General features: G+C 35.8%; 1 protein-coding gene across 3 annotated transcripts; it reads right to left on the bottom strand.

The window, feature by feature from the left end:
- Window positions 1-616: 616 nt before the first annotated feature.
- LOC129269145 (solute carrier family 35 member C2-like) lies at window positions 617-26,677 on the bottom strand. 3 transcript variants are annotated; one of them, XM_064105382.1, is made up of 10 exons: window positions 26,611-26,677; window positions 17,772-17,872; window positions 14,852-14,983; window positions 13,684-13,834; window positions 11,654-11,790; window positions 10,456-10,624; window positions 9,340-9,423; window positions 8,377-8,552; window positions 2,484-2,610; window positions 617-1,162 (listed from the first exon to the last, which is right to left on the bottom strand). In XM_064105382.1, the coding sequence occupies exons 2-10, from the start codon at window positions 17,832-17,834 to the stop codon at window positions 1,044-1,046; spliced, it is 1,158 nt and encodes a 385-aa protein (XP_063961452.1). In that variant the 5' UTR covers window positions 17,835-17,872; window positions 26,611-26,677; the 3' UTR covers window positions 617-1,043. The 3 variants fall into 3 exon arrangements, with proteins under 3 accessions (XP_063961452.1, XP_063961453.1, XP_063961454.1); XM_064105383.1 differs by lacking the exon at window positions 26,611-26,677 and adding an exon at window positions 25,671-25,745 and having other exon boundaries at window positions 944-1,162; XM_064105384.1 differs by lacking the exons at window positions 617-1,162; window positions 2,484-2,610 and adding an exon at window positions 2,656-6,202.

Here is a 26,677-nt window from a genome sequence, read left to right as displayed (position 1 = left end):
GGATGTGACATCATCAGCCCACCTAATGAATATTCATGACGACTGTTTTCACAAAATATTGCTAAATTTTAAAATTCAATAACTTTATTTGTTATCCGTTTTTGATGAAATTTTCGTCATTTTGCTCAGTGAAGTCTACTCTCTTTATTAAGCTATAAATACTTTCAGCCCGGACCATCCCTTTAATAGCCAACAAAACATTGTTAATGAAAAGTACATAATATCGAAAGTGGGGTTTTGAATTTTCAAACATTAATTTTGATAATTCACGAAGAGATTAACTTCTCCAGAATATGTGAAAAGCTGAAAACAAAGGAAATAGATGGTACATCCTAATTTTATGGGAGTTTTCTTTCTTGAAAATGGACACCATTTTGGCAATTTTCATTTTCAAGGTTATTATCCCATGTACAATTGGCAAACTGAACGTGTGAGTGATTGAATATTCTATGTTGTCTTTGTACAATATTAGATGGGTTTTTTTACCATATGATTCAGGTCCCTGTAATTGGTTGCATTGATTATTGTGTATAATAAATTGTCTCAAATATCAATGGCTATTGCTATATGTTATGGGGGCCTCAGGGAGTGTGTCATAAAAGGACTTTTCAGATGTCATATGCGACAAAGTAAGTTTTATTCAACAGTCACCATAGGAACTGTGCTTTTCAGCCAATCAGAGTCAAGGAAAGTTTAACGATCCTACAGCTTGTTAGGCAACAAAGGTTGGTGAAAGACTCTCCGGGGGGAGGGGGGGGGTAGTGTGTCCTAAAGTCATGCTTAGTGCTGACGCACACATGATTATTTTACGCCCAATCTTATTGACTAATACGCAGCAGTGAACGCCCTCTTAGCATGATTTGACCAATGCGGTGATACCTTTTATTTGGCATGCAATTTGACATCGAGGTGCAACTCTACGTCATACTTAGATCTTTGTGAAACACCCCCCCCCCTTCCTGATCCAAAACTGGACATACACTGTAATATAAATAAAATGGCACCTGTAATCCCTTCAGCTGCCTATTCTGACAGGCCTCCTGCTATAACTGCGTATCAATCCTTTTCCTGACAAAGAGCTCATCCTCATCGCTGCTTCCATCATCATTTAGAAGGTTTTCCATGTCCCCATTGATATCATTTGGAGACATTTTTGAAGAACCTGCAAAAGTTGGGATATTTGACAATGAATAACCTGCACATTGCTATGCCATTCCAATGCAGTGGCGTATCCAGGATTTGGAAGTACATGTACATGTAGGAGGGGAGCAATTACCAAATTTGCAGCCCTTGCGCCCCCCATATGGATCTGTCACTGTTCCAGTGTGGATTTTAAATGATGTTCTATGATGATGTTCAGCCTTCACTAGATGGTTCCCAAAACTACATTTTGTTATGGCATTCAGCATTCTTAATGTCATGAAGCTAAAATAAATGACAAGCTACCTCATTACATGAAGATTAATCCTTAAGGCCCTGTCACATTTTTCCGTGCAAGCCTTGCCTTGCGGGTGATTGACCGCAACCCACCTGCAAAAAGGCTTTGAGCATGTTCAAAACTTTTCTGCATGCTAATCTTAATCAGACTTGCGTGTGCACCCATGTGTAACTGCGTGTGAGATACTGCCAATGCGGGTGACCTGGGGGCGACCCGTCAGTAGCATCATCATAGTTACCAGCAAGTCACCAACAAGGCTTGTATGGAACGCTGTGACAGGGCCTTTATGTCAAAACGTGCAGTTAAAAAAAGTTTTATAAACAAAAAAAGAGCTAAACAAGCAATCTTCAAAGTATTTAAGGAATAATGAGGTTATAAAACAGTTGATCACATGGCTCAAACATTAATCAAACAAGATAGATTCCCGACTGCACACAGTCTAAATCAATACCTTTGACGTTGCTACATAAAGAATACAGTGCACACCCAGTTTGAAAATAATGAAATAACCTCTTTGACCTTGTGATCCCAAAATCTAAAAAAGATTGTAATTTTTCATTAAATGAAATTGGAAATAACTTTAATATTACACAAATTATATCCTTACTTTTAAATAGCCAATTAAAAATTTTATCCCTCAAACAGTGCTTAGGTTTTTGTAAGAAAGAGATATTTTTTATGTAAATAATAGCCACAATCTTTGACCTTTGAACTCACACCCCCAAAACAAAAACGAACAAAAACACATACCAAAAAAAAAACACCGCCCAAATCAGACCACTGTCTCTCTTAGAATACATATTCAGGTATGGACCAAACTTCAACTTGACTGCTTAAATGGTCCTACAGTTATCATTCAAATATCTAAATTTATATAATGAGCTTTGTGACCTTTAACCTCATGACCTCAACATGTCACTCCTCCATGCACACAAATATCTATCAAGCTTGCAGTTGAACCAACAAATGGTTTTGTAGTTATCGCAAGAACAGATTGTTATACATGTATCTCAATAAAGTTCAAGGTGAAAAGATCCTAACTTACTTTTTGTTTCTATTGCTTTCAATCCCACATGTAATGATATTCCAGACAGACAGACGATCATCCCTAGGAAATTTACAAGTGACATTTCATCTCCCTTTTTTGAGGCAATGTATAAAGTACAGATCTCCTGTAAAGGGTACAATGAAAAAGATAGAGAATACAATATATATCTCATTTCTACAAATATGGATGCATTTTCATTTTATTATTCAGAACAGGAAGGAAATAGATGTTTAATAACAATACAATTCAAGGTTCAAGGTTTATTCTCATCAACATTTCACATTTTCAAACAACAACTCAATAAAAACAATATTATACAATACAAATTTTCATAGATAATAAATAAATATTGTTGTAAAATATGAAATGTATACATAATATAATAGAAAAAAAGTACTAGAATGTATTCTTGTAATTGGTTCTAAAATAATGACAAAGAAAATGAGAGATTTGGATATGAGGGAGCCAAAAGTAAAAGCAAAACTTGTTGGTTGAAGGCTCCAAAGAATATGCAGTGAGAGTCCCATAAAATATCAATGTGACAAGAAAATACTTTAATACTTTAACTTAGCACTCTGTAAAGGTAGAGTGAGAAAGGGAGAAATATAGGAAAAACAATCATATTGAACCTAAATACATCATTATACAAAATCGAGACTGAATTACATATAATGCATCAACATTTATAGGAAAATTTGAATTTATCTTTGGAAATGGTATCACTTTAACAAAGGCTTGAATAGATTAAGAGAAGGACATTCTTTAATATTATCTGGAAGTTTATTCCAAAGTTGAGGGACTGAATATTGGAATGCTCTTTGTCCATATGAAATTGTGTTTATATTAAGGGGGACAAACATCTTTGTTACTTGAACATAGCTGCCTGATCGGGCGATACTCATTGAGAAGCTGTTGAAAGTGCGAAGGGGCAATTTTTGCTGACATTTCAAAGCAATTACCGGTAAAAGAAATTTGAAATGTACAACAAATAAGACTTATCTACAAGAACAGGGGCAAATACCTTTTTTTTTTACCATTTGAATGTTTGGTAACACATTTCAATTCAAATTTCTGAATTTCAAATGGTTAGAGGCTCTGCCTGCCTGCATGGCACAGCTCACATATAAGCAGTGTGTGGGCCGCAACACTTCATATAAATTATCCTTCGAACATTTAGCATCAAAATAGAGAGTACTAAGATTCATCACAGGTTTCATCTCACTGAGTTTTTTTCTGCCCCATGGATCCATGCATCCTTTGATTTGCCTGAACCTATTTACTGATCATCATGGACAGGGTATGTTTAAACAAGAGTGTTGCTAAGGCGAGCAAATAATAAGCCAGCCTGTAACGCAGAAAATGGAGTTATTGGTCAAGCAAGAAAAGTGGGAGGTGGCAACTTCACCTTTGACTCTCTGACCTTAAAATCAATAGGCATCCTGGGATCTATGCTACATGTAGTATCATACACACCAAATTATATGAGCCTAGGTCAAGTTAAACTGAAGTGATCGCGTTTACAAGGACAGCAGAAGGGTAAGATGAAAACATGTCACTGTGGGCTTGACCTTTAACCTTTTGACCTCAATATCAATAGGCATCCTGGGATCCATGCTAGTATCATACACAACAAATTATATAAGCCTAGGTTAAGTTAAACTGAAGTTATCGCGTTTACAAGGAAAGTTAACGGACGGACAGACACTGAGCGTGATACCATTATCCGTCCCGTAGGACGGGCGTATAAAAATTATGGTTCCCATCTCTAACACCCAACCAGCCAAACTACATGTAATAAAATCTGCACCAAAGTATTTGCAGACAGTCACCTTCTACAAACGGGAGGAATTCAACTGCATTTAGCTCTCCCTGAAAATAACTTTGTAAATTTATAACTTTTTGTCCTTCCTTAGTAGTTTAAAGGTCAAGTCCACCCCAGAAAATGTTGATTTGAATAAACAAAGAAAAATCAAACGATCATAACACTGAAAATTTCATAATAGGATGTAAAATAAGGAAGTTATGACAAAAATAAAGTTTCGCTTATTTTTCACAAAACAGTGATATGCAAATGAGACAGATGATGATGTCCCTCACTCACTATTTCTTTTGTTTTTTATTGTTCGAATTACACAATATTTAATTTTTTACAGATTTGACAATTAAGGACCAACCTGACTGAACCATATAAGATAAGATAAGATAAGATAAGATATTTATTTGTCTTTCTTTCTGCACATACATTTTATCTTACAAGTATGATTTCACATTCTACAAATGAAAAAAATCAATTAACCATAAATCATTGTTACAGTAGAAAAAAAGAAACATAGCAAATAACTAAACGTATTGAGAGAAAGACAAGGAGAACCCCTGAAAAAGCAAGGCTTGTAAGGCTAGGGTCTCCTTTGTTTCAAGTACACGACTGAATAGTATTCAGTGTTGACATGTAATATCTTTAAAAATACAAAAGAAACAAAAAAAAATGCAACAATAAAACAAAAAAGACAAACTAAAACTAATCAATGACAAAAAAACACACACTAATAGAATACATTGCTTGAATGTACAGTTATGAAGTCTAATAAACTAACAACAATATGATATAATTAAGTGATATATGATGGAAGAGGAAATAAGTATGGATAACATGGCATGAAAAAAAGAGGACGATCGTATGTATAAATAATAATAGTAAAGTAAAAAAACAAAACATGACAAAGGTAAAAAAAACACAAGAAAAGAATACAAAAGGAAAAAAACATGGGCTGATCCTCTGCAGAAGAATCCAGTTAGACAAGATACAAGATAAATATATATTGATATATCATAACATTCTCCAGTCTTATATACAGTTTTATAGGCTCCAAAATTAAAAATAACATAGTATATAAAAGCATATCTTAACCTAGAGCAACTCACAAATAACAATTAAGAAGATAACTTTGAGTACACGCTGAAAAGTATAAATGCTTACCGATTTTTTTATATTTGAATTGAGAGAGTTCCAGAACCTGGGTCCTGTATTTACAACTGTCCTAAAAGCAAAACTTGTATGTAACTTGGGTAAGTGGAATGCAGAAGCATTTCGTGTATAATAGTTATGTATGTCACTATTTTTCATGAACATTGTGACCAGAGCTGGTGGCATGATGCCTGCATTGTATGCATACATTAAAGTACCAAGTTGAAAATCATAGATATCTTGTAATTTTAGAATTCTATGCTCATAAAAAAGTGGGGTAGTATGCGAGCGATAGTTAACATTACAAACAATTCTTAAAACTTTTTTCTGAATCAAGTACACCCTTTCTAGATTGGTTTTAAGAGAATTACCCCATGCAAGAACACCGTAATTGAGATACGGGAGAATTAGTGTTGAATACATCATACAAAGAATATCAGTAGAGAAAAAGGATTTCAATTTGTATATTACATCACTCTTTTTTGATAATGTCTTACATAGATGATTTATATGGGTTTTCCAAATCAGTTTTTCATCTATATGCAACCCCAGAAATTTATTAACACATCATTAAATATAACATCACCTGGAACTTCTCTTATCGTGTTGCTAAAGAGCATATAATTTGTTTTCTGCATATTTAGAGATAATTTATTTGCTTGAATCCACAAAGTGACTTTCCTCAGTTCACTATTAACTGTTTTTAAAAGGGTCTCAGGATTTCTGTGGGAATGATACAAACTTGAATCATCTGCAAATAAAATGAACGATAAAATATCAGAAGAATAGTGAAAATCATTAATATACACAATAAATAATAACGGACCAAGGAGGGATCCCTGGGGAACACCACAAGTGACATTCTGTAAACCTGACTCAGCATCCTTTATTGAGACAAATTGTTTCCTGTCAGCTAAGTAACTCTTGAACCAGTCCAATGCTGTACCCCTGATACCATAATGTGATAACTTGCCAGTCAAAATATCATGATCTACTGTGTCAAAAGCTTTCGAATAATCAAGAAATATACCAATTGTATGCATCTTTTTGTCTATGGATTGTGATACTTTATCAATAAAATGTAGCAAGGCATGGGTGGTGGTATGTTTCTCGCGAAAGCCAAACTGAAATTTAGAAAATATATTACTCTTGTTGAAAAATTTCAAAGTTCTAACATAGATCACTTTCTCAAGAATCTTTGAGAATGCAGTCAATAGAGAAATAGGTCTGTAATTATTCAGGCATTGAGGGTCTCCTTTCTTAAAAATGGGTACGACCTTCGCAATTTTCATGTCAGTAGGAACTTTCCCACATGACATTGATAGATTAAAGACATGAAGTAGGGGTTGAATAATTCCTAAGATAATTTCTTTAATTAAGTTGTTAGAAACCCCATCACAACGTTTTTAAGAGATTTCACAATGGTAAGCAGTTCTTCCCGAACTACTGGTAAGAAAAATAAACTTTTACTATTTTGCTCTTTCATAAAATCTCTGTAAGTCTGCTGAGATAGTGGCACTGCCCGTGAAAGTTTTGGACCAATGCTGCAAAAGTAATCGTTAAAGTTGTCTGCTATAATATTCCTTTCTTCCACCACATGACCGTTAATTTCAATACTTTTTACATGAGATATCTTTTCCTTTGACTTGAATACTTTCTTAATCACTTTCCAAGTTCCCTTGATATCGTTTCTTGTTGCCTGAAATTGAGTGCGTTAATATGTTTTCTTTGCAGTACGAAGGACTGAAGTAAGCGTATTTTTATAATTTACATAACGTTTACGTGAAGATTCGGTACCACGCACTTTATACGAATAATACAGCTTATTTTTCTTGTTAATGGATCTCAACAAAGAAGCACTAACCCATGGCATAATAGGAACATTTTTACGATTTCTTCTACTTTGCTTTACAACTGGTACATTTTTATTATACAGAGACATGAATTTTTGTAAGAACCTTTTAAACGATATGTTCACATCATTTTCTTTAAGAACTTCACTCCAGTCAGTTTCTATCAAGGCTGCCCGCAGCTTTGCGATATTAGCGGAAGTGTTTTTCCGAATTGATTTGGATTCTTTTTTACAGACTTTATCCAAGCTTAGACGAGCGAAGATTGGGAAATGATCTGAAATATCTGATACAATAATCCCTGAGGATGGAAAAGGTTGTTTATTACAGAAAATGTTATCTATGAGCGTAGATGAAGTTTCAGTTACCCTTGTTGGTTTAATAATTAATGGCATTAAGGAAAAGGACAGCATCATATTAAGAAACGCATCATAATGATAGTTTTCATCACACTGAAGGAGGTTTATGTTATAATCACCCATTATGAAAATTGTTTTGTGTACGAAAAGTGGGTTTGAAAGAATACTATGCATTTCGTTCACAAAACTCTCTAAGTTACTCTGAGGGGGTCTATACACAACTCCAAATAAAACATTTCTTTTTCCTGGAATGAAGCACTCTGCGAATATTGATTCCATATGCTCAGCCATCATATTTAGCTCATCCCTTAATTGAAAGTCCACTGAATCTGGAATATATAAAGCAACTCCACCTCCTTTTTTAGCATATCTATGATTAGACACAAGATTATGACCAGGAATATGATAAAGATTTAAGTCATTCTCACTCGAGAACCAGGTCTCAGTGACTCCAATCACTGTTTTACTATCTTCATATAGTATTAAACAATGCCAATTCCACATGTTCAGGGTGGAAATAATTGTTGTTTCACTTGATAATGAGGAGAAAATTATAATATTTCATATAATAAAATACAAAAGAAATAGTGAGTCGATTATGTCATCAGTCTTCTCATTTGCATATCGACCAGGATGTGCATATACTGTTTTGTGAAATTAAGCAAAATTTGGACTTGTCTTTTAAACTCAAGAACAAAAGTCCTACTACAACTTACCTTAAATATTCCTGATATTGACAGAGTTAGCGTTGATGTTTGCCGTAGAAGTAAGTATTCTGACATGGCTAACATAAAAGCCAAACAAGCTCCAAGCAGAAGTTTGGCACATGTTCCTATAAGCACCTGAATATCACTAAAACCTAGAAAGGCCTCCGTTGTACAGAGCTTTACTCCTAAGATATATGTATGTGTATGAAATGGAATATTGAAAAAATTATGTTTGTTTCATATCAGAGCCGAGTACATTTTTTGACATGCTTTGGTGTCAAATAATTATTTATCGCGCACAACAATTCAAAACTGAAAGATGACAGATACTTAAAAACTCACCTACAATAATTGAGTAATTGAACCTTGCGAGGTTGCCAAAAATTAACAATTGAAACATTATGAGCAAAAATTATTGATTTTGAAAAGTTGTAAATTACTACCACCCTGAAAAAGCACCCGATGTTAACCAGGCAATCCCGTCATTTATCTGTCTAACGTGGATACAAACTTTCCCTTTTGAGTCCTTAAAATCCTCTTGCCTCCCCTTCTATTTGTTCTTTTTTTGTTAGGATTTTTGTTATTGCGCTTTGTCTCAGTAATGAAATCCAAGTAATATGTTAAATGTATTTTTCAGAGGGGATAAGTGTTGATGGGTAATTATGGCCCTTTTCAACCTCCAATACAATTTGAATTCCATCTGTATTCCTGTATTATAACTGCTATTATTATGAATAGTAAAAATCATTGAATTTTTATGTTTGTTTTTCACTCGATTTGTGAAAATTACAATTAGAATTAATTTTTACATCAGCACTGCTCCTGACCTAATACCTAACTCTCACAAGGTCTTGAGTGATCAATGATTTGATTTTGATCATTTTTGTAAATTTTCCTACTTAGTTGCTGGTGCTTGAAACACCAATGCCAGCACTAACACAAAACTTTACACCACCCGTCGTTTACTCTTACCTTCAGCACCGACAGCAAGTGGGAGCAACCCAATTATCATCACAGGCTGTAGATGGTATATTATATCTATAGGATTATGTAGACCTGAAAAAAAAAATAATAAAGTAAATCATATGTATGCAGTTTGGTAAGATAATGTCGGTTGTGGTTAAAATGTAAAAATTTAGTTCGAACATAATGCAATCAGTGACCAACCAAAAGTTGTACATAAACAATTTTTTTTAAATTTGCCTATGTGCCTATTGATTATAATATGAAATGTGTAATTGATCCAGCCAAGTCTTTTTCGGGGTCTTTTTCTAAGCAATAATCTTATGCTCTCCCACACATGAATTTATGTGTTGATGAGCTTCTGTTTGATAATTTTCAGCCTAAATGTAGATTAATAATGAGCACTTTTAGAAATGTACGTCCACATAGTGGACTGGTACGAGATGACGTCATTTTTTGGCGTTCCATATGCCTCACGTCCTCACACACGTCCACTATCAGAATCGAGAACCTCGCCACATCCATTTTGCGGTTCTCCTAAATCCTAGTGGCCGTTCAAGCCCAGCATGACGATCAACCTTTCCCTTTTAAAACACAGTTTTCAGTGACTTTTCACAAAATTAATGTAAGTTGTACGATGCATTATGCTCATATTTGGAATTGCTTTCTGACCTCCAAAATTTATATCAATATATATCCTAACTCAAGTAAAAAGGAATCAAAGCAAGTGAAAGGGCGCGTGTGCACAAGTTGCACTTTCGCATCACCCGACCGGGTCGCCAGGCGATGGTACGCCAGATCTTCCGGGACGGGCAGCGTGTCATGACCCGCTGGTTATCGCGCTGTTTCACGTGGACGTACGTACACGTACAAGTCGAGTGAGATCTAAAGTATTCGCAATTGTAGTGAACAAGGGCAGACGACGACGTTGACTCAAACGATCAGACGACTGCTACGTCGTTCTCGTTCACTGCTCCTAAAACTCTTCACTCTCACAGTTAGCTTTTATGTCACTGAACCAGATATATTGTAGATCTACTAAAAAATGGGTGCATCTAAGTCACATTAGAATATCATAATTTTGTTTCATGTTGTCATGTTTTTTTTTTTACAAAAGCAACTGACCTGTTTCTTGCTTTTGAGTTAATATTTGTGCTAATGACCATCTCAGACCACTGAGAACAGATGCCGCAAGCACTAAGATAAATCCTTCAAGGTTGAATTGAGTTGATTCATACGTAAACATGAAGAGACCCACAGCTATGAGCACCACAATGATAACCTGCATCCAATGCTGTAACAAATCAGAAATGGGAAAATAAAATAATGAATGAAAATTTCTGGAAGTAGACCTTGAGATAAGAAACGGAAAGGAATACCCCTGGGTGATCATACCTACATTATGCAATTTAATACAGCAGCATCTTTGACAGTGTGACATTGAAATTTTGTTTTTTTCATACCCCATTATAGCAAACAGCATATGAAATACAGGAGGGTAATAGGCAAGTTCACCCTTATTCCAGCCCAAATCCCAGACCTGCCAACCTCTGGGAATGAAAAATCGTATTCTGTGATAAAAAAACCCTGTATTTTCCCACAAAAAGACTGTATTTTATAATAAAATGCGCACTGCTATGCAGATAGCAGGCCTGCCAAAATTTGAAAAAAAAAAAAAAAGGAGTCCCAATCGCGGCGCTCTAGCTGCATGCAAGATAATTCTATGCCGTAGTAATAATGGCAAGCATCAATTGATTCTGAAGTAATGCAGACCTGCCAACCTTCTACAACAACTACAACAAAATTTTGAAGGGGGAAAAAAGTATTTTTTGACAAAAAAGAGTGTTTTTAAAAAATTTGTCTCAACGTAACAATCGCCAGCCTGTTCTCTGATAAAATGTGCACTGCTCTTGCAGATGAAAAAAAACAAAAAAAACATTGAGACATGTGTATACATGTATCTCACCCTGGTTTTAATATGATTGAAAAAAAAAACAAGTTACCTGAAATAACATTCATCCAATTACCATATTTGCGAAAGTTTTATGAAATAGAGACATATAGAGATGATTTTTCTAAATATAACCATTTTTTTCTGATTCTTTGATATTGAAGACAATTGTCTTATCAATCCTTCCAAGCAGTTAATAATGATTTGAGAATCAAATCAGCTGATACACTAAATCTCTACTGTTGGGGGTATATATCACAACTGGCTTTCCATAGTTAAACCACAACTTTAGACCAGAGTCACTGGCCAAAGCAAAGGGTTAAAATAAACGTTGAATACACACATGATTTAATAGAAAAGCAAATAACTTACCGGCTTTTGGAGGCCGAAAACTATTGCAAAGATGAGGATGAAAATGATTGCAGATGACTTGCACATTGTGTACAAGGAGATGGTAATGAATACAAGACTCCAGTTTGAAAATCCAATGTCCAACGCACTTGTCAAGCCTGAACGATAAATATAATATTAACAAGACATTAACTATTATGGCCCGTATTCAGAACTTCGGTTTAACCGTCTCAAGAATAATGGGTAACCAAATGAGACACCTATCTCTATATTCAATCATCAATTCATTATCACATTTTGCATTCTAATCAGTAGAAATTGACTTGAAAAATGATGAATATGAAAGTCTTCTTCACCTTCATAACATAGGAAGGACCCCAATAAATGCAAGAAGCATTACAGTGTAAAAAGATTCTTGACACTTCGGCCCATATTCTGAAGTCGGGTTTAATTTAAACTCAGGTTTAAAGTTGTGGTTTAAGTATGGGAAGCCAAAAGTATAAAATTTTTTATTAAGTTGTATGTTTCTTATGTTTACTGTGCTCTTTCCTGAATTATCGATTGTGAAGACAATCATCTATTTATACTTCCTACACAATTATGAATGATTTGAGAGCCGAATGAGCTGAAGTATGATATCTCTACTGTTAGTGATTTATGTAACAATTGGCTGTCCATACTTAAACTACAACTTTAAACCTGAGTTTAAGTTTAACCCGACTTCAGAATACGGGCCTTCTAGTTTACCATGATTTTATCCCAGACTTTGACCATGATTTAAGTTAACCTGGGGTTGAGAAAAGGGCATAAGGGTCATGGTTCTAGATCAATTGCTATGACAACAGAGCTGATATCTATAGGGGGGCTTTTGTCCGTAACTCCACGGAGTCCTATTACAATGCATCGCGATTGATCGTAGGCTTAATATTCACGATTTATTGTACAGTGTAGTCTATGCAATCAATTGTTAACATTTATTCTGCGATCAATGCTAGATTTGTGGTAGAGGATCCACGGCTTAAATAAATCCGAAGCCGCCAGAGCCAAGCCATCATAGTCTATGGCTGTGGATGCCCCTGACTGACTGTAGTCTCAATTGGGGACATCAACAGTGTACTGAAGTGTGACGTCATCAATTTTCCCTTTTTGCAGTTCAGCGTTTTGGATACCATATTTTGGTAGAGCACGATGAAATACCTCCACGACCCCAAATTTGGTGGGAATCGGTCAATGGTCAACCTCATGAATACATAATGAGCCCCAATGAATTCATGAGGTCTTATCTAAGGCTCCAACCAAATTGGAGTTGTGGATGTATTTCATCATGCTCTACCAAAATATTGTATCAAAAATGCTGAAATGCAAAAAAAAAAATTTTTGTGACGGCATCACTTCTGTGCTCTATACACACAAAATATATCTGTATACCTTGTAGACTATCAAATTACAAGTCCACCCAACAAAAAGTTGATTTGGATAAAAAAGAGAAAAGTCCAACAAGCATACTGCTGAAAATTTCATCAAAATTTGATGTAAAATAAGAAAGTTATGACATTTTTAAGTTTCGCTTAAAACAGTTATGCACGTACCAGTTGGTATGGAAATGAGGGAACTGATGACATCGCTCACTCACTATTTCTCTTGTATTTTATTATATGAAATATGAAATGTAATATTTTCCCCATTGTCCTGTAAAACAGTTTTATGTCTCCCTGGATGTGTAGAATTACCATTGTTTAACATTATATGGTTCAGTCAAGTTGGTCCTTATTATGATATAGATCTGTAAAAATTGAAATGTTGTATAATTCAAAAAAAAAAAAAAATAGTGAGTGAGGGACTTCATTGATTCTCTCGTTTGCACGTGACTAAATTGTGCTGAACTATTTAGTGAAAAATAAACGAAATTTCAAAATGTCATAACTTTCTTATTTGACATCCGATTTTGATGAAATTTTCAGCATTACGCTTGTCTGATTTTTCTCTATTGATTCAAATCAACATTTTTCTGAGGTGGACTTGACCTTTAAATTAAAATGATTAAATCCTACCTGTTGGTGTGACCATCTTAAGATACGTTGTCCAGTTGAGAGAGACTGGTTTTATTGAGGTACAAGCTCTGAGCAGACTTCTAACAATAAGAGCTAAAACAAACTTCACAGCAAGGTGAATGATGGTGATAGTAAGTGGGTACCTGAAATCCTAAAGGGAAAAGTTACAGGAAATAAAGTATAAATCAACAACAATACAATATCATTCATTACAGTACAGAATTACTAGGTTGTGAATGAATGGAAACATAGCAATAGAAGGTACATATAATGGGCGTTTTAAACAGTCACGCCATGTCCTATCAGAAATTACTGATGTTTTGGATTTCAGCGCAAATTTTTTTTTATGACAGTATGACAAATATGCTGGGAAAATGAAGTGAAATAGAAATTTGAGTTATGTTTCAAGCCAGCAAGTACATTATATGATTTGAACGAGTGAATTTAGTTAGTAAGTATAGATTTAAATTATATATCGTTTCTGAGTGAAAACCTTGCATCTCAAAATGAAATATCTTGAGGTCAGCTCAGAAAAGGCTGGATTTTAGAGTTACAGTATGGTGTAAGTGGCAACCTTCTTTTTGCCTAGGAACAATTTTTTTTCCAAGAATTAGGAGATTACTTTCAGACAATATGGCCCAAATTCACAAAGGTGGTTTTGAAAACCATGGGTTGAACTCATGGTTTATGCAGATTTCCTCTATAAATTACCATAAAATTACTGTTATGTCCAATGGTTTAGCACACTATTTTATTCATGTGTCCACTGTTTTTAATTAATGAGTCCAATGTGCAAACAGTAGATTCGTGACTAAAATAGCATACTACTAAACCGTGGCAACAGGTGTCAATTTAGCGCAACGTGACAAAATCCTGCATCAGGATTGGACATTTCTTAATATATGTGGTATTTAAGCATAGTTTATACAGGAAATCTGCATTGACCATGGGTTCAACCGATGGTTTTCAAAACCACCTTTGTGAATTAGGGCTTACATGTATGAGGTTGCCACCATTGCCATACTTCTGAAATACAGCTTATTCTGTGCTGCCTTCATTTTTGTTTTTACATTTTGAAATATGAGGTTTTAGCTCCACAGTGATGGTATTCAGGATGCTCTAGCAGTATTGCAATTCCTATTACGGTCAACAGATATATATATCTTACCTGAAATAGCCATTTGTTGTAGAATGTGAGACTAATTGAAAATGTATAGTAGAAGAGCACAAGTGCAATGACTTTAATCCCAAGGAGGATGACCTGCATCCATCTTGATTTCACTAGACTCGGCGGTGATATCTACAGGTTAATGAATGATAAAATTAAATCAAATTATAATATGACTGATACAATTTTTAAACATAGCAAGTAAGAATTATGATCAACATATTCATTTGAGAAAGAGGTGGGCTAGGGAGGGGAAAGAAAAGGTCATACTTAAGAGTATAGGGGGCAATTTTGGGACAATTTTCGTCCATCTGGGCAGGGGGACATCAGACAAGACATCTCATCCAGTGTAGTTTCCTCCAGCAAGAAATTCATCCACATTGTGCTGCACTCGACCCAGGTGAGGTAAATGGGTACCTGGTAGGAAATAATTCCTCGAAATGCATGTGCACTGTATAAAGTAATTACAGCCGCCAACTAAAGCCGGAGTAATAGTATCCAAGTCCTTTGGAAGCGCATAGAAACATTATTATCATGTGATATGTGCTATACAGGAACCGTTTATTATTATTAACCCTCTTCCATAGGCCCTTTCCAAGGTTTGCTCAGGCAAAATCCTCAATCACTGTCCTCCCATTACCAAGGTTGGCGTATAATGATCAAATACCGTAAGTAACGGTGTATTAACCGCAACTTTTTCTCGGCGGGATATAAGCAAAAGTCGGGGGTGCGGTTTATCCACGGTGACCGGTCTGAGCCTGCCCGTGTAACCCCTCCCGAACATGTAAGAAGTCTGCCAGTTCACAACACATCGAGTGGCCGGGCGTAGCCGCCCAGGGCAATGTCGTTTAGAGGGGTATGAGCCGCGGGTAATGGGAAGCGATTATTACGATCTTAATCAAATAGTGTCCATAACAAATGCACCCACCTTCATGACACTAATTTCGACTTTATTCTCGATTCAAAGCAGCGAAGTTCCCTGGCTAAGTTCAAAGAGACGCCAAGCATTCTCGGTAATAATTTGTCACAGCTGAGCAAGAGCCGAGAGCTAGCTTGCGTTGTATTGTGGTTTTAGTGCGACTTAAGCTGGCGCTATTCATTTTAACCCCTCTCAAAGTCCCATTTCGCGCCAGCTTATTTTTTTCTTTCCTGTTTGCTTTTCATAAGATACCATGTATACCGTGCACCACGTATGAGAGAGACGGCACAAAGTCGTAAAACAAGTGGAAAAAATGCAAATTTCTTTGTTTCTTGAACCTTCCTGTAATCCCGTATCCAAAATTCATGCTAAGCCATCGAATGCTAGACAAATTCTGAAAGTGATTGTGAGGTTGTGATGCAAGAAATGTGAAAGACACAGTTCACAATTTGATAAGATGTACTGGTAGTGGTACCGTATCGAAGTTTGCAATGTACATGTACAAGAACGGCAGTGCTGTGTGTGTGTACACTGTGACTGTGAGGTGAGTGAGTGTGTAAGTGGCCAATATTGTCGGGACCTTTCTTTCTTACTAACATTTGTAGATCTATGAATTGATCAAGAACAGCAGATTTCCGCATACCGGTAATCTCTTTGAATACTTTGAAATCTTTAACTTAGTTTTTGTTTCTTCTTACCTCAAATATGCACATGTAAATGTGAGAAGGATTTTTTTTTTTTTTTTTTTTTTTTGGTCCAAAGTTGGGGGTGCGGTTAATACACCGTTACTTACGGTAAAAGGAAGCATGTTTCAGGATTTGTTAGAATCTATGAACAAGCAAAACTTTGTGGCAATCACAACAACAAAAACCAATCCTAACCGGTGTGATGTTAAAGGGATGGTCCGGGCTGAAAATATTCATATCTTAATACATAGAGTAGAATTCACTGAGCAAAATGCCGAAAATTTCATCAAAATTGGATAACAAATAATAAAGTTATTGAAGTTTAAAGTTAAGCAATATTTTGTGAAAACAGTCATCATGAATATTCATTAGGTGGGCCGATGATGTCACATCTCCACTTTCCGTTTTCTTATGTTATTACATAAAATCATAATTTCTTCATTATTTCATTCTTGTGTCAATAATATGTCTCCCTTATAATGAAATAAGTCGCAGCAATAAATATCTAATGCAATAAATCAGTTGTCAATCCAATTTTTCTAGTTCTTGGAGGAAAAAATTGAATAAACCTAATTTCATATAATAAAATACAAAAGAACAAGTGGGGATGTGACATCATCAGCCCACCTAATGAATATTCATGACGACTGTTTTCACAAAAAATATTGCTAAATTTTAAAATTCAATAACTTTGTTATTTGTTATCCGATTTTGATGAAATTTTTTGGCATTTTGCTCAGTGAATTCTACTCTCTTTATTAAGCTATATTGTATAAATACTTTTAGCCCGGACCATCCCTTTAAGATTTCGAAATAATGAAAAAGCTTTGGTCAGTATGGAGTCGGTTCCATCAATGTCACTGAAGAATTCAGTGTAAGACCCTGTTCTCATTACAGTCCTAAAACCAGTTTAGTGGAAACTACTTTAATGTGTAATGGGAATGCTTGAAGTGGTCTTTGAAGCTACCTTAAGTGGTCTCCCAAACCAGTTTGGAAAAACCCATTTGCGATATGGTTTTCAAGACTGCTTTATAGATGAGGACACAACCGTTCTTCAGGAAGTGATCTCTGTGTATGTGTGTAGGATGTCTATTAAAATATTTGCGCTCAATTGCAAATATTCTGTTGCAATTTTACAACAGATAGATCAACGTTAGTTATAGCAAATCAGATTAAACTTCTTGTTTCAAGGATTAGATTAGCAATCAATCACTAATTTGCAATTAACTGCAAGACATATGATTGTTTTATGGACCGAAAATAGACTTGCAATTGATCGCAAGTTTCTTGCAATGCCCCATAAGATTCTACTCACATTATACACTGATTTGTTGATCCTTCCGGTCAACCTACTTTGTTGCTTCCTTTCATATGTCATCTTTGGTATAAGAGCAGTCAACCCAATTTAGCATACATCTGTAAAAGTAAAAATATAAATGAAAAGACAGATTTACCATAGTGAGTAATAAAAACATGCAGGGAAGATCACATATTCCAGGTGTAAAGAACTTCGTAAGATATACAAAGTGAGCATCAGAGGATTTTTTTTCAAACAAATATTTTTGTGGTAAAATGTTTCTGCATCAGAGTTCCAAAAATATTCAATGAGCGAAAACCCTTAGCTTTGATAAAAAAGACAATTTTATTAAGGGAGTGTTCAATATCAATGTCATGGATGAAGGTTTCCGTAATTTGAAGGTAAACGAATGTAGCAAACAATTATTTCATGAGAAAGCCATTAAAATCAAGGTTATTCGTCACACTATAGATTATCAAAGATCTCGATCTGATACATTTTATAGTGAAATCATGAAATCTTAGCTGAAAACTGGTAACACCTCTGATCACTATAAACTCAGCATGCATTACATGAGACAGTGGATTAATGTTGCTTGGTGAAATACCAAACATTTGATATAAATCCATGTTTATTTCGCTGATTTATCAGCGATTACACATTTCTTATATTATTATTATTATTTATTTGACCAATATAAAAAGTACATACAAATTACATTAGAATAAAAAAATTACAGTACATGAACATGCAAAGAAATGCGGGAACGGCATGTGGGTCAGGGGGCACAAAAGCGAAATCCATCACTGTTGCCTGAAGGCATGAGCCCCCACACATGCCGCTCCTAAGACATAAATAAACTATATAAATACTCTTACACAAAAAATTGCACGTTAAAAAAGGGAATACTGAAAAGGGTGCCAAAATAATTAATTAGATAATCTTGAGATGCATTAGAAAAAAAAAGAAAAAAAAATACCACTGCAAAATTGTAGAAATATAACAAGGTAAAAAGAAGTCCAAAGTAGAATGGAATTAATATCAAAAACAGTAAAAACATTTTCAGGATATAACCACTTGATATATCATAACAATACATGTACAGTGAAAAAACATGATAAAATATGATAAAACTCATTAGAATAGGAAATTGGGATAAGGAAGCATTGTATTAACGAATCGAGGAGATAAAGAGAAAGGATAGAGCCATTAGACACATATTTTTTTACATACAAACACTTGGGTGGTCATTTTATTGGATTCTGTTCAAACTCATTTTGAGAATGTTGCCACAACTGGCATCTTTTTTAAACTCAGTATTTTCACTTTAAAAAAGTGTATTCATTTTGCATGATGCTTGAATAGATTAATTGTAAAAAAACAATCAGTAATGTTCAAAGGTGATGTTCAGAAGTATTCATACCCCTAGTTAAAATAAGGACATTCTAACAACTTTCATTGTTAAAGGACAAGTCCACCCCAACAAAAAGTTGATTCGAATAAAAAGAGGAAAATCCAACAAGCACACCTCTGAAAATTCCATCAAAATTGAATGAAAAAAAAAAGAGAAAGATATGGCATTTTTTTGTATTTGCTAAATTTCACAAAACATTTTAATACAGTATACATGTATGCACATCCTGGTCGGAATGCAAATGAGTAGACTGATGACGTCATCGGTCACCCACTCACTATTTATTTTGTATTAAATTATATGAAATATGAAATATTCTCATTTTCTCCACATTGTCAAGAGAAACAAAATTTATTCCTTCCTGAAAACGTGTAATCACTTCTGATATACTGCTCTCATGAACATCAAGAAAAATAATTTGGAGAAATCAAGAGGATAAAAAAAGCAGGAATTGAGTTCATATCATTCGGTAAGTTTTATGCAATAGTTTGAACCTATTAAAGGACAAGTCCACCCCAACCAGAAGTTGATTTGAATAAAAAGAGAAAAATCCAACAAGCATAACACTGAAAATTTCATCAAAATTGGATGTATAATAAGAAAGTTACGACATTTTAAAGTTTTGCTCAATTTCACATCCTGGTCTATATGCAAATGAGGAGACTGATGATTTCATCCACTCACTATTTTTTTTATTAATTAAAATATACTAATTTACTCCTCATTGTCAAGTGAAGCAATGATTAATTTCTCCCTGAACATGTTGAATTAGCATTGTATAATACTATATGACTATTAAGTCAAGTTGGTCCTTATTGTCAAATCTACAAATTAAACAATAAAAAACAAAAGAAATAGTGAGTGAAGGACATCATTGATTCTCTCATTTGCATGTCCCTGAATTGTGTATATCACTGTTTTGTGAAAAATAAGTGAAACTTTAAAATAACTTTAGATTAACTTTCTTATTTTACATCCAATTTTGATGAAATTTTCAGCATTATGCTTGCTTGATTTTTTATTATTGATTCAAATCAAATTTATTTATTTATCTATTCATTTTATTATTATCATTATTATTATAATCCCTATCATTATTTTATTTCATTATTTTTTTTTTTTTTTTTGGGGGGAGGGGGTCAGACGACTTTTTACAGTATACTTAAAAGGTCGTCTGACCCCCCCCCCCCCCAATTTTTTTTTATCATAGTACAGTATAAAAGTAAAGTTGTCATAATAAGCCTACATACAGTCCTAGGTATATAAAGAAGTTGCACCCCCCCCCCCCATTGAAACAAGTTAAGAGCAGTAAGTTGCTTATTAGTCAGAGAAGAAATAACTTGCATAAAGAAAAAGTGTTAATGCCTGTGGTTGGTATGTCAACGCCCCAAGATTGATACTTTGTTGAAGCCCACATTACACCACGTGGTCAAAAGACAGGCTAGGGAGTAATTCAAAAAGAGGTTTGTCAGTGATTTTTTTTTTGTTTATAGAGGGATGTTACAAGCTATGGCAAACCCTTGCATGTGATTGGCAGAAAGCAAATCTGTTGTTGAAAATGCTGAAATCCTGAAATGCTCCCCATCTCGATCAGCTTCGTTTGTGCACTGTAGCACTCATCCTACGAACGAGGTACACAAGTGCATGGAGCCGCGATGCACCCCATGTACGTGGCGGTGAGGCCTAGGCCTTATGCAGCACAAGCGGCTAGCGGAGCTCAGACATCAGTTTAGGGGCGATGTATTCATTTAGAGGTTAGATTATCGGTTTCTGATTTCACTCTAAATACGCTGAGAGAGCCAAACAACTTAATTGTTTTGGCTTAATTTTACTGCAAAAATACCCATAGACGACAATACAGAAGAAAAATACCGGTATGATATTTTCAACCTTTGGTATGACGGCACTCACATGTATTGCGAGGTTAGTATACTAACCCTGCACCATGAACCGTGTTTGGCTGTGGATCTATTTCGGTATTGAAATTTTAGCGGCGGTATCCATAGACCATAGTAAGTTCATACCTACCTCGGGCGATGTTCGTGCAGGCTCCACTCCACTTCACTACCGCTACACTCCGCTCCACCTACCCGAACATCGGGACCGTGAACCCTTTCGGATATACCGAGTCACAAAGGTGGGATGGCAATCATGATAATCGTAAAAATCAAACAAAAAAAATATAACGAAAAAGATGATTGACTTAATATCTTACTCTACACCCGTATTTCACTCCGTTTCCATCCTCCGGTTATCCTCAAAATTGGTGATTTTGGGCCAGTATCAAATTCCTCGCACGTATTATTCACAGCCGATTTCAAAACGCGTATCGAGTGGACCTGATCCTAATAATAGCAACACTGATGTGTGTTGCTGCCCTCTACGTTCGTTGCATACAACGCTTTGAAATCGGCCGTGAATAATACGTGTGAGGAATTTGATACTGGCCCAAAATCACCAATTTTGAGGATAACCGGAGGATGGAAACGGAGTGAAATACGGGTGTAGAGTAAGATATTAATTCAATCATCTTTTTCGTTATATTTTTTTTGTTTGATTTTTACGATTATCATGATTGCCATCCCACCTTTGTGACTCAGTATATCCAAAATGGTTTACGGTCCCGATGTTCGGGTAGGTGGAGCGGAGTGTAGCGGTAGCGAAGTGGAGCCTGCCCGAACATCGCCCGAGGTAGTTCATACCTATACCAAAAGCTTCAGTCTCTGTTAGATTGGTTGTTCCACTGAACTCCGTTGGCTCCACTCACCAATTACAGACACCGAAGGTCTAACTCGATCTGTACAGGGACTCAATGGCCATATGCTTATGTATTAACTTCGGATATACCAGGGAAGTAAGAGTTGCGCGACAGCCGAAGTAAGTCACTGTTTTTTTCCTTTAAGTTAATTTTTATCGCGTTTTGGTGCATTTCAGGACAAAACGGAATAATAATCTTTATTTTGGTCCAGTTCTTTTTATACATTTTTATAAAATAAAGACAAGAATCGATGAGCCCCGTCGGGGGGATTTTGTATTGTTAACCCCCTAATGGCGGCTGCACAATCGCAAGCCGTCTGTGTACGAGGAGAAATTAAAAAATGTTTTTAAAAACTCCTCAAAACAGACAGCTGCAGCACTCCTAGTACCAATGAGGTCCAAACATTACATGTATGGACCTCATAGGCGACATCAGTAGTATTTTTGGTTAGAAATACCTGAGAACAGGATATTTCTATATTATATCACAAGTACAAGCTATATTCCTTTCTCTTATTTAAATTATAATTTTATAGTGTAAATGCATCGTTAGCAACAACCAAAAAATGAAAGAAATGAAGGGGAACTTACATTTTCACGGCTTTTTCCTGATTTTCTGGGCAGTTGCTCTTCACTTCTGACTCGCGATCGAAGCTGATATGAAGATCACGTGATTCGCGTTCTCGTCAGCTGATCGGTTGGTTATTCTTTTCGTCAGACGTTAATAATACCTATATATTTTATAATGCTAGCATTCATCGCTAATTTAGGTGAAAGAGATTGAAGTTAAACAGCGCCAGGTCGGAATCATAATTATTTTGGAAGAGTGTATTTATACACTCGATCTCATACCTGACGTAGACGGCGCTATTCAACAAATGCACAATCTTCAATATAAAAAATAAAACAGAAAGAACGCCTTGAACACAGGCCAAAATGCCTAACGATTTCTCCGCGGCATTAACAACTATCGTAAAGGGCGCTCCATTTATTAATAAAGATGGACGTATAGCTGTCTATGGCGACAAAATTTGCCGCAAATATTTACGAAGAATTGTGAGAAATGGTCTGAAAATGCAACAAAAGAACCGGTGAGTACCGATTAAACATTATCAATTTAATAGAACATATTTGAAGACTACAGTTTAACAATTTCTAGATAATATTGCTTAGTTCTAAGCTAGGGCGGCCCAAATGCGCGTGAGTGGAGTCCCAGTTTATTAACACGGGTAAGTATTGGGGTGTCGCCTAGAGTGGGCTGCAGCCACTCCTAGTACCAATGAGGTCCAAACATTAACATGTATGGACCTCATAGGCGACATTACCCAAATTATGGGTTGGACAATGCTGTTCTGATTTCCAACCCAAGACTTTGGTAAATGTACACCTTAATACAAGTTAGAGTTATCCGATATACCTTTCATTCGGACGGCAAACCTTTATTTAGTTGTAAAAATAGTTGAAATTAAAATCAATTATTGTTAAACTTACATTTCAGGCCCTTTTTGTTGATTTTCGGTGAGCGTTCCACACAGCTGCGACGAGTGATCAACTCCGAAGTAATACGCGTACTGGTCAGCTGATCGGTCAGGTGATACGTTGGTTATCTTTTTGTCAGACGTTCATAATTTATGTTAAGCGTATCAATCTTCAGTATCTTGATTTCAAAGCATCAGTATTGCAGAGAAAAGTCATTATTGATTGGAATCAGTGGCGGGGGGGGGGGGGGGGTTGGGGTGAGCATTTCTGCCCGTTCCCCCTTTTGAGATTTATAGTAAACATTTTGGAATTAAATATTTTGTTAATACTAGTTATGTGCCCCCCCCTCCCTTATGAGAATCACAGCATTATTTGTAATGGGGATATTTCGTTCATATTCTTTTCTCTTTTTTGCCTTTTTTTTGCTTGTCAAATTTTACTGGGAACAAATTAACAATATGACTTTCTATACATCACTTTTAGGGACAAACTTTTTATGGGGGTGGGGGCTTGCCAAATATAACGGTGGAAAAGGTGACCTTCTTTTTTAGTGACAACTTTATAAAAAAATTGTCAAATTTTACGCGAGACAAAATGACCTTCGATCATTGCTATAGTTAAAACCTTTTTTTTTTTTTTTTTTTTTTTTTTTTTTGGGGGGGGGGTTGCCAAATATCACGTGGACAAAATGACTTTCCCTTTTCTTATTTTTGTGGGGGGGGGGGGGGCTTGCCAAATATTACGCGGACAAAATGACTTTCATTTTGAGTGACCATTTTTTTTTTAACTTGTCAAACTTTACGCGAGACAATATAATGACCGGTTTTTTTTTTTTAGTAAGAACCTTTTTTGGGAGTTGTCAAATTTTACTTGAGAAAATTCACCCCGCCCCCCCCCCACCCTACTTAATTTGGAAAATCTTGGATGCACCTCTATATAGTTTGAATCATAATGAAGATTAAGATCATGCGTATATATAGCTTACATCCACGGCAGAGGCGTAAACCGCCGGGGGCATGCAGGCTGGCCCTTGATCCCCGGTCCAGTGGATTTCACCAAAAAAAAAACGGGATAAGAGAAAAGGAATGAAGGAAGGAAAAGAAAGAAAGAAAGAAAGAAAGAAAGACAGAAAGAGAAAGGGAAGAGAAATAAAAGGCCATAAAAAAGCAAAAGGAAAGAAAAATGCATGCGAGAATAATTCCGAATGTTATGTCAAAATCTATTGCAAAATTGATATTTGTAATAAAAGTGACAAAGGTTTTGCTCGCTCGCCTCTTCATCTGGTAGGCGCGTAGCTAGGGGCGGTGCCCCCCGAAAAGGTCCCTCCCCCCAAAAAAAATAAGGAGGGAATAGAGAAAATAAAAAGCGAAATGAGAAAAGGGGGATGTATATAACTTAGTTTATAATTGTTTTTCCTCTTTTTGGGGGGAAGGGGTCAAAACATTAACGTTATGTTTTTCTATAAATAGGTCTAATTGCTAAATATCCAGAGTTATCGAGACCCACCTGCTGATATTGCACTGGGGGTACACGATGGAAGGGTTAGGCCTAGGGGCCCCCGAAAGTTCTACAACCAAGATAAAAAAGAAATGAAGGGAATTAATGAAAAGAAAAGGAAGTGTAAGTTAAGATATCTATCTCAAATTTAGATTTGCACAAAAAGTTTTTTTTTTGCTTGCTTCACTCGCTTGGAACATATAAAGCAACTTTATTCCCACGCGCCATGTATGCCTACATTCACATTGGCCCTCTTTCTTTCTTTTATTTTATTTTATTTTTACTCATCACGCTACCGTACTGCCACACACGGGTTTGCCCTAATGATCGTGGACAATCATAAAAAATATCATTTTCATACCATGTGACTGGGAAATTTTTGGCTCCACCCCCCCCCCCCTCTCGATCCCTGTATCGATTTTGACTTGATAGGGGCCTATACCAGATGGAATTAGCTTCATTCAATATAAAATCATAACGGATAGAACGCCTTGAATACAGGCCAAACAGCCTAACGACATTGCCGTGTCACGTGACAACCAGTATTAAACGAGAATGTGCACAACCCTATGGCGACAAAATTTGCCGCAGAAGTTGAGCAAGTTCTGGACAAAAAGGCTTCAATACCCCAAGAAAAGACCAGGTGAGTACTATTATACATTTTTTCAATTTAGTAATATCTAGAGTCTAATTTAAGAACATATTTCGTCATGGAGCTCCATGGTAAGATCAAGTAATTTAAGTCCAACATTTAATTCGCGTGCACTCACTTTTTTAACACAGGAATTAATAGCCTTGGTGCTTAGAGTGGCTGCAGCTACCATCACTTCACTCACTGACTCAGCATTCTTTCTGGAAACATGATTGAAGTTAGACCAAAAGCTTCGGTCTCTGTTATGTTGGTTGTTCAGCTGAACTCTGTTGGCTTCACTCACCAAATACAGAGACCGAAGTTCTAGCGCGATCTGTACAGGGGACTCAATGGCCATATGTTTATGTACTTAAGATCGGATAAAACGGGGAAGTGAATTTGCGCGACAGCCGAGGTAAGTCACTGTTTTTGTTCCTTTTAACTTGATTTTTCTCCGTTTTTTGGCAATTAATGCCAAGAGGGAATATTAATTTGCATTTTGGTCGCGTTAATTTTCAAAATTTTTATTCATTAAAGACAAAAATTGAAGAGCCCCGACGGGGGGATTTTGCATTGCAAGTCCCCTAATGGTGGCTGCACGCTAGCGAGCCGTCTGTGTACGAGGAGAAATTTAAATTTAAAAAAAAAAGTTAAAAAACTCCTCGAAACAGACGGCTGCCAGCTGTCTAGATTGAAGACTGAAGTGTAACCTGATTTGCTGCAGTTAAACTTGATCTATCAATTTTGAAATTGGAACAGAATAGATATAAAGTTAGACCTCCTCCCCATTATTATTTGTATTTTTTTAAATTGTAATTGTCTTGAAATTTGAATGCAATAGCATTAGCAGGTATTTTCTTTCAACACCCCATCCATACCCTACGTATGGGACTACACATTTGGCTTTATGATATATTATCATTGATTATAAGTGTCTAAACTCTAGAATGCGTCAAAAAACAAAAGTATGATACACATTCCGCATTTTAAAAGTGCAGTTTACTCTACCGGTATTTGATTTTTCTAAATAACCTTCTAGTAAATAACCCCAAAGATACGATAAAATGAACAATTCTTACAGTATTCGGGACTTGTTTGGACTGATCGCCTTCGTGTCGTTATACCAGGGGTCGGGACAACTCGGAC

This window comes from Lytechinus pictus, chromosome 10 (genome assembly GCF_037042905.1).
Source record: "Lytechinus pictus isolate F3 Inbred chromosome 10, Lp3.0, whole genome shotgun sequence".
Taxonomy (NCBI): domain Eukaryota; kingdom Metazoa; phylum Echinodermata; class Echinoidea; order Temnopleuroida; family Toxopneustidae; genus Lytechinus; species Lytechinus pictus.
The sequence above is the reverse complement of the archived record's forward strand: the minus strand, read 5'-3'. Positions and strand labels throughout refer to the sequence as shown.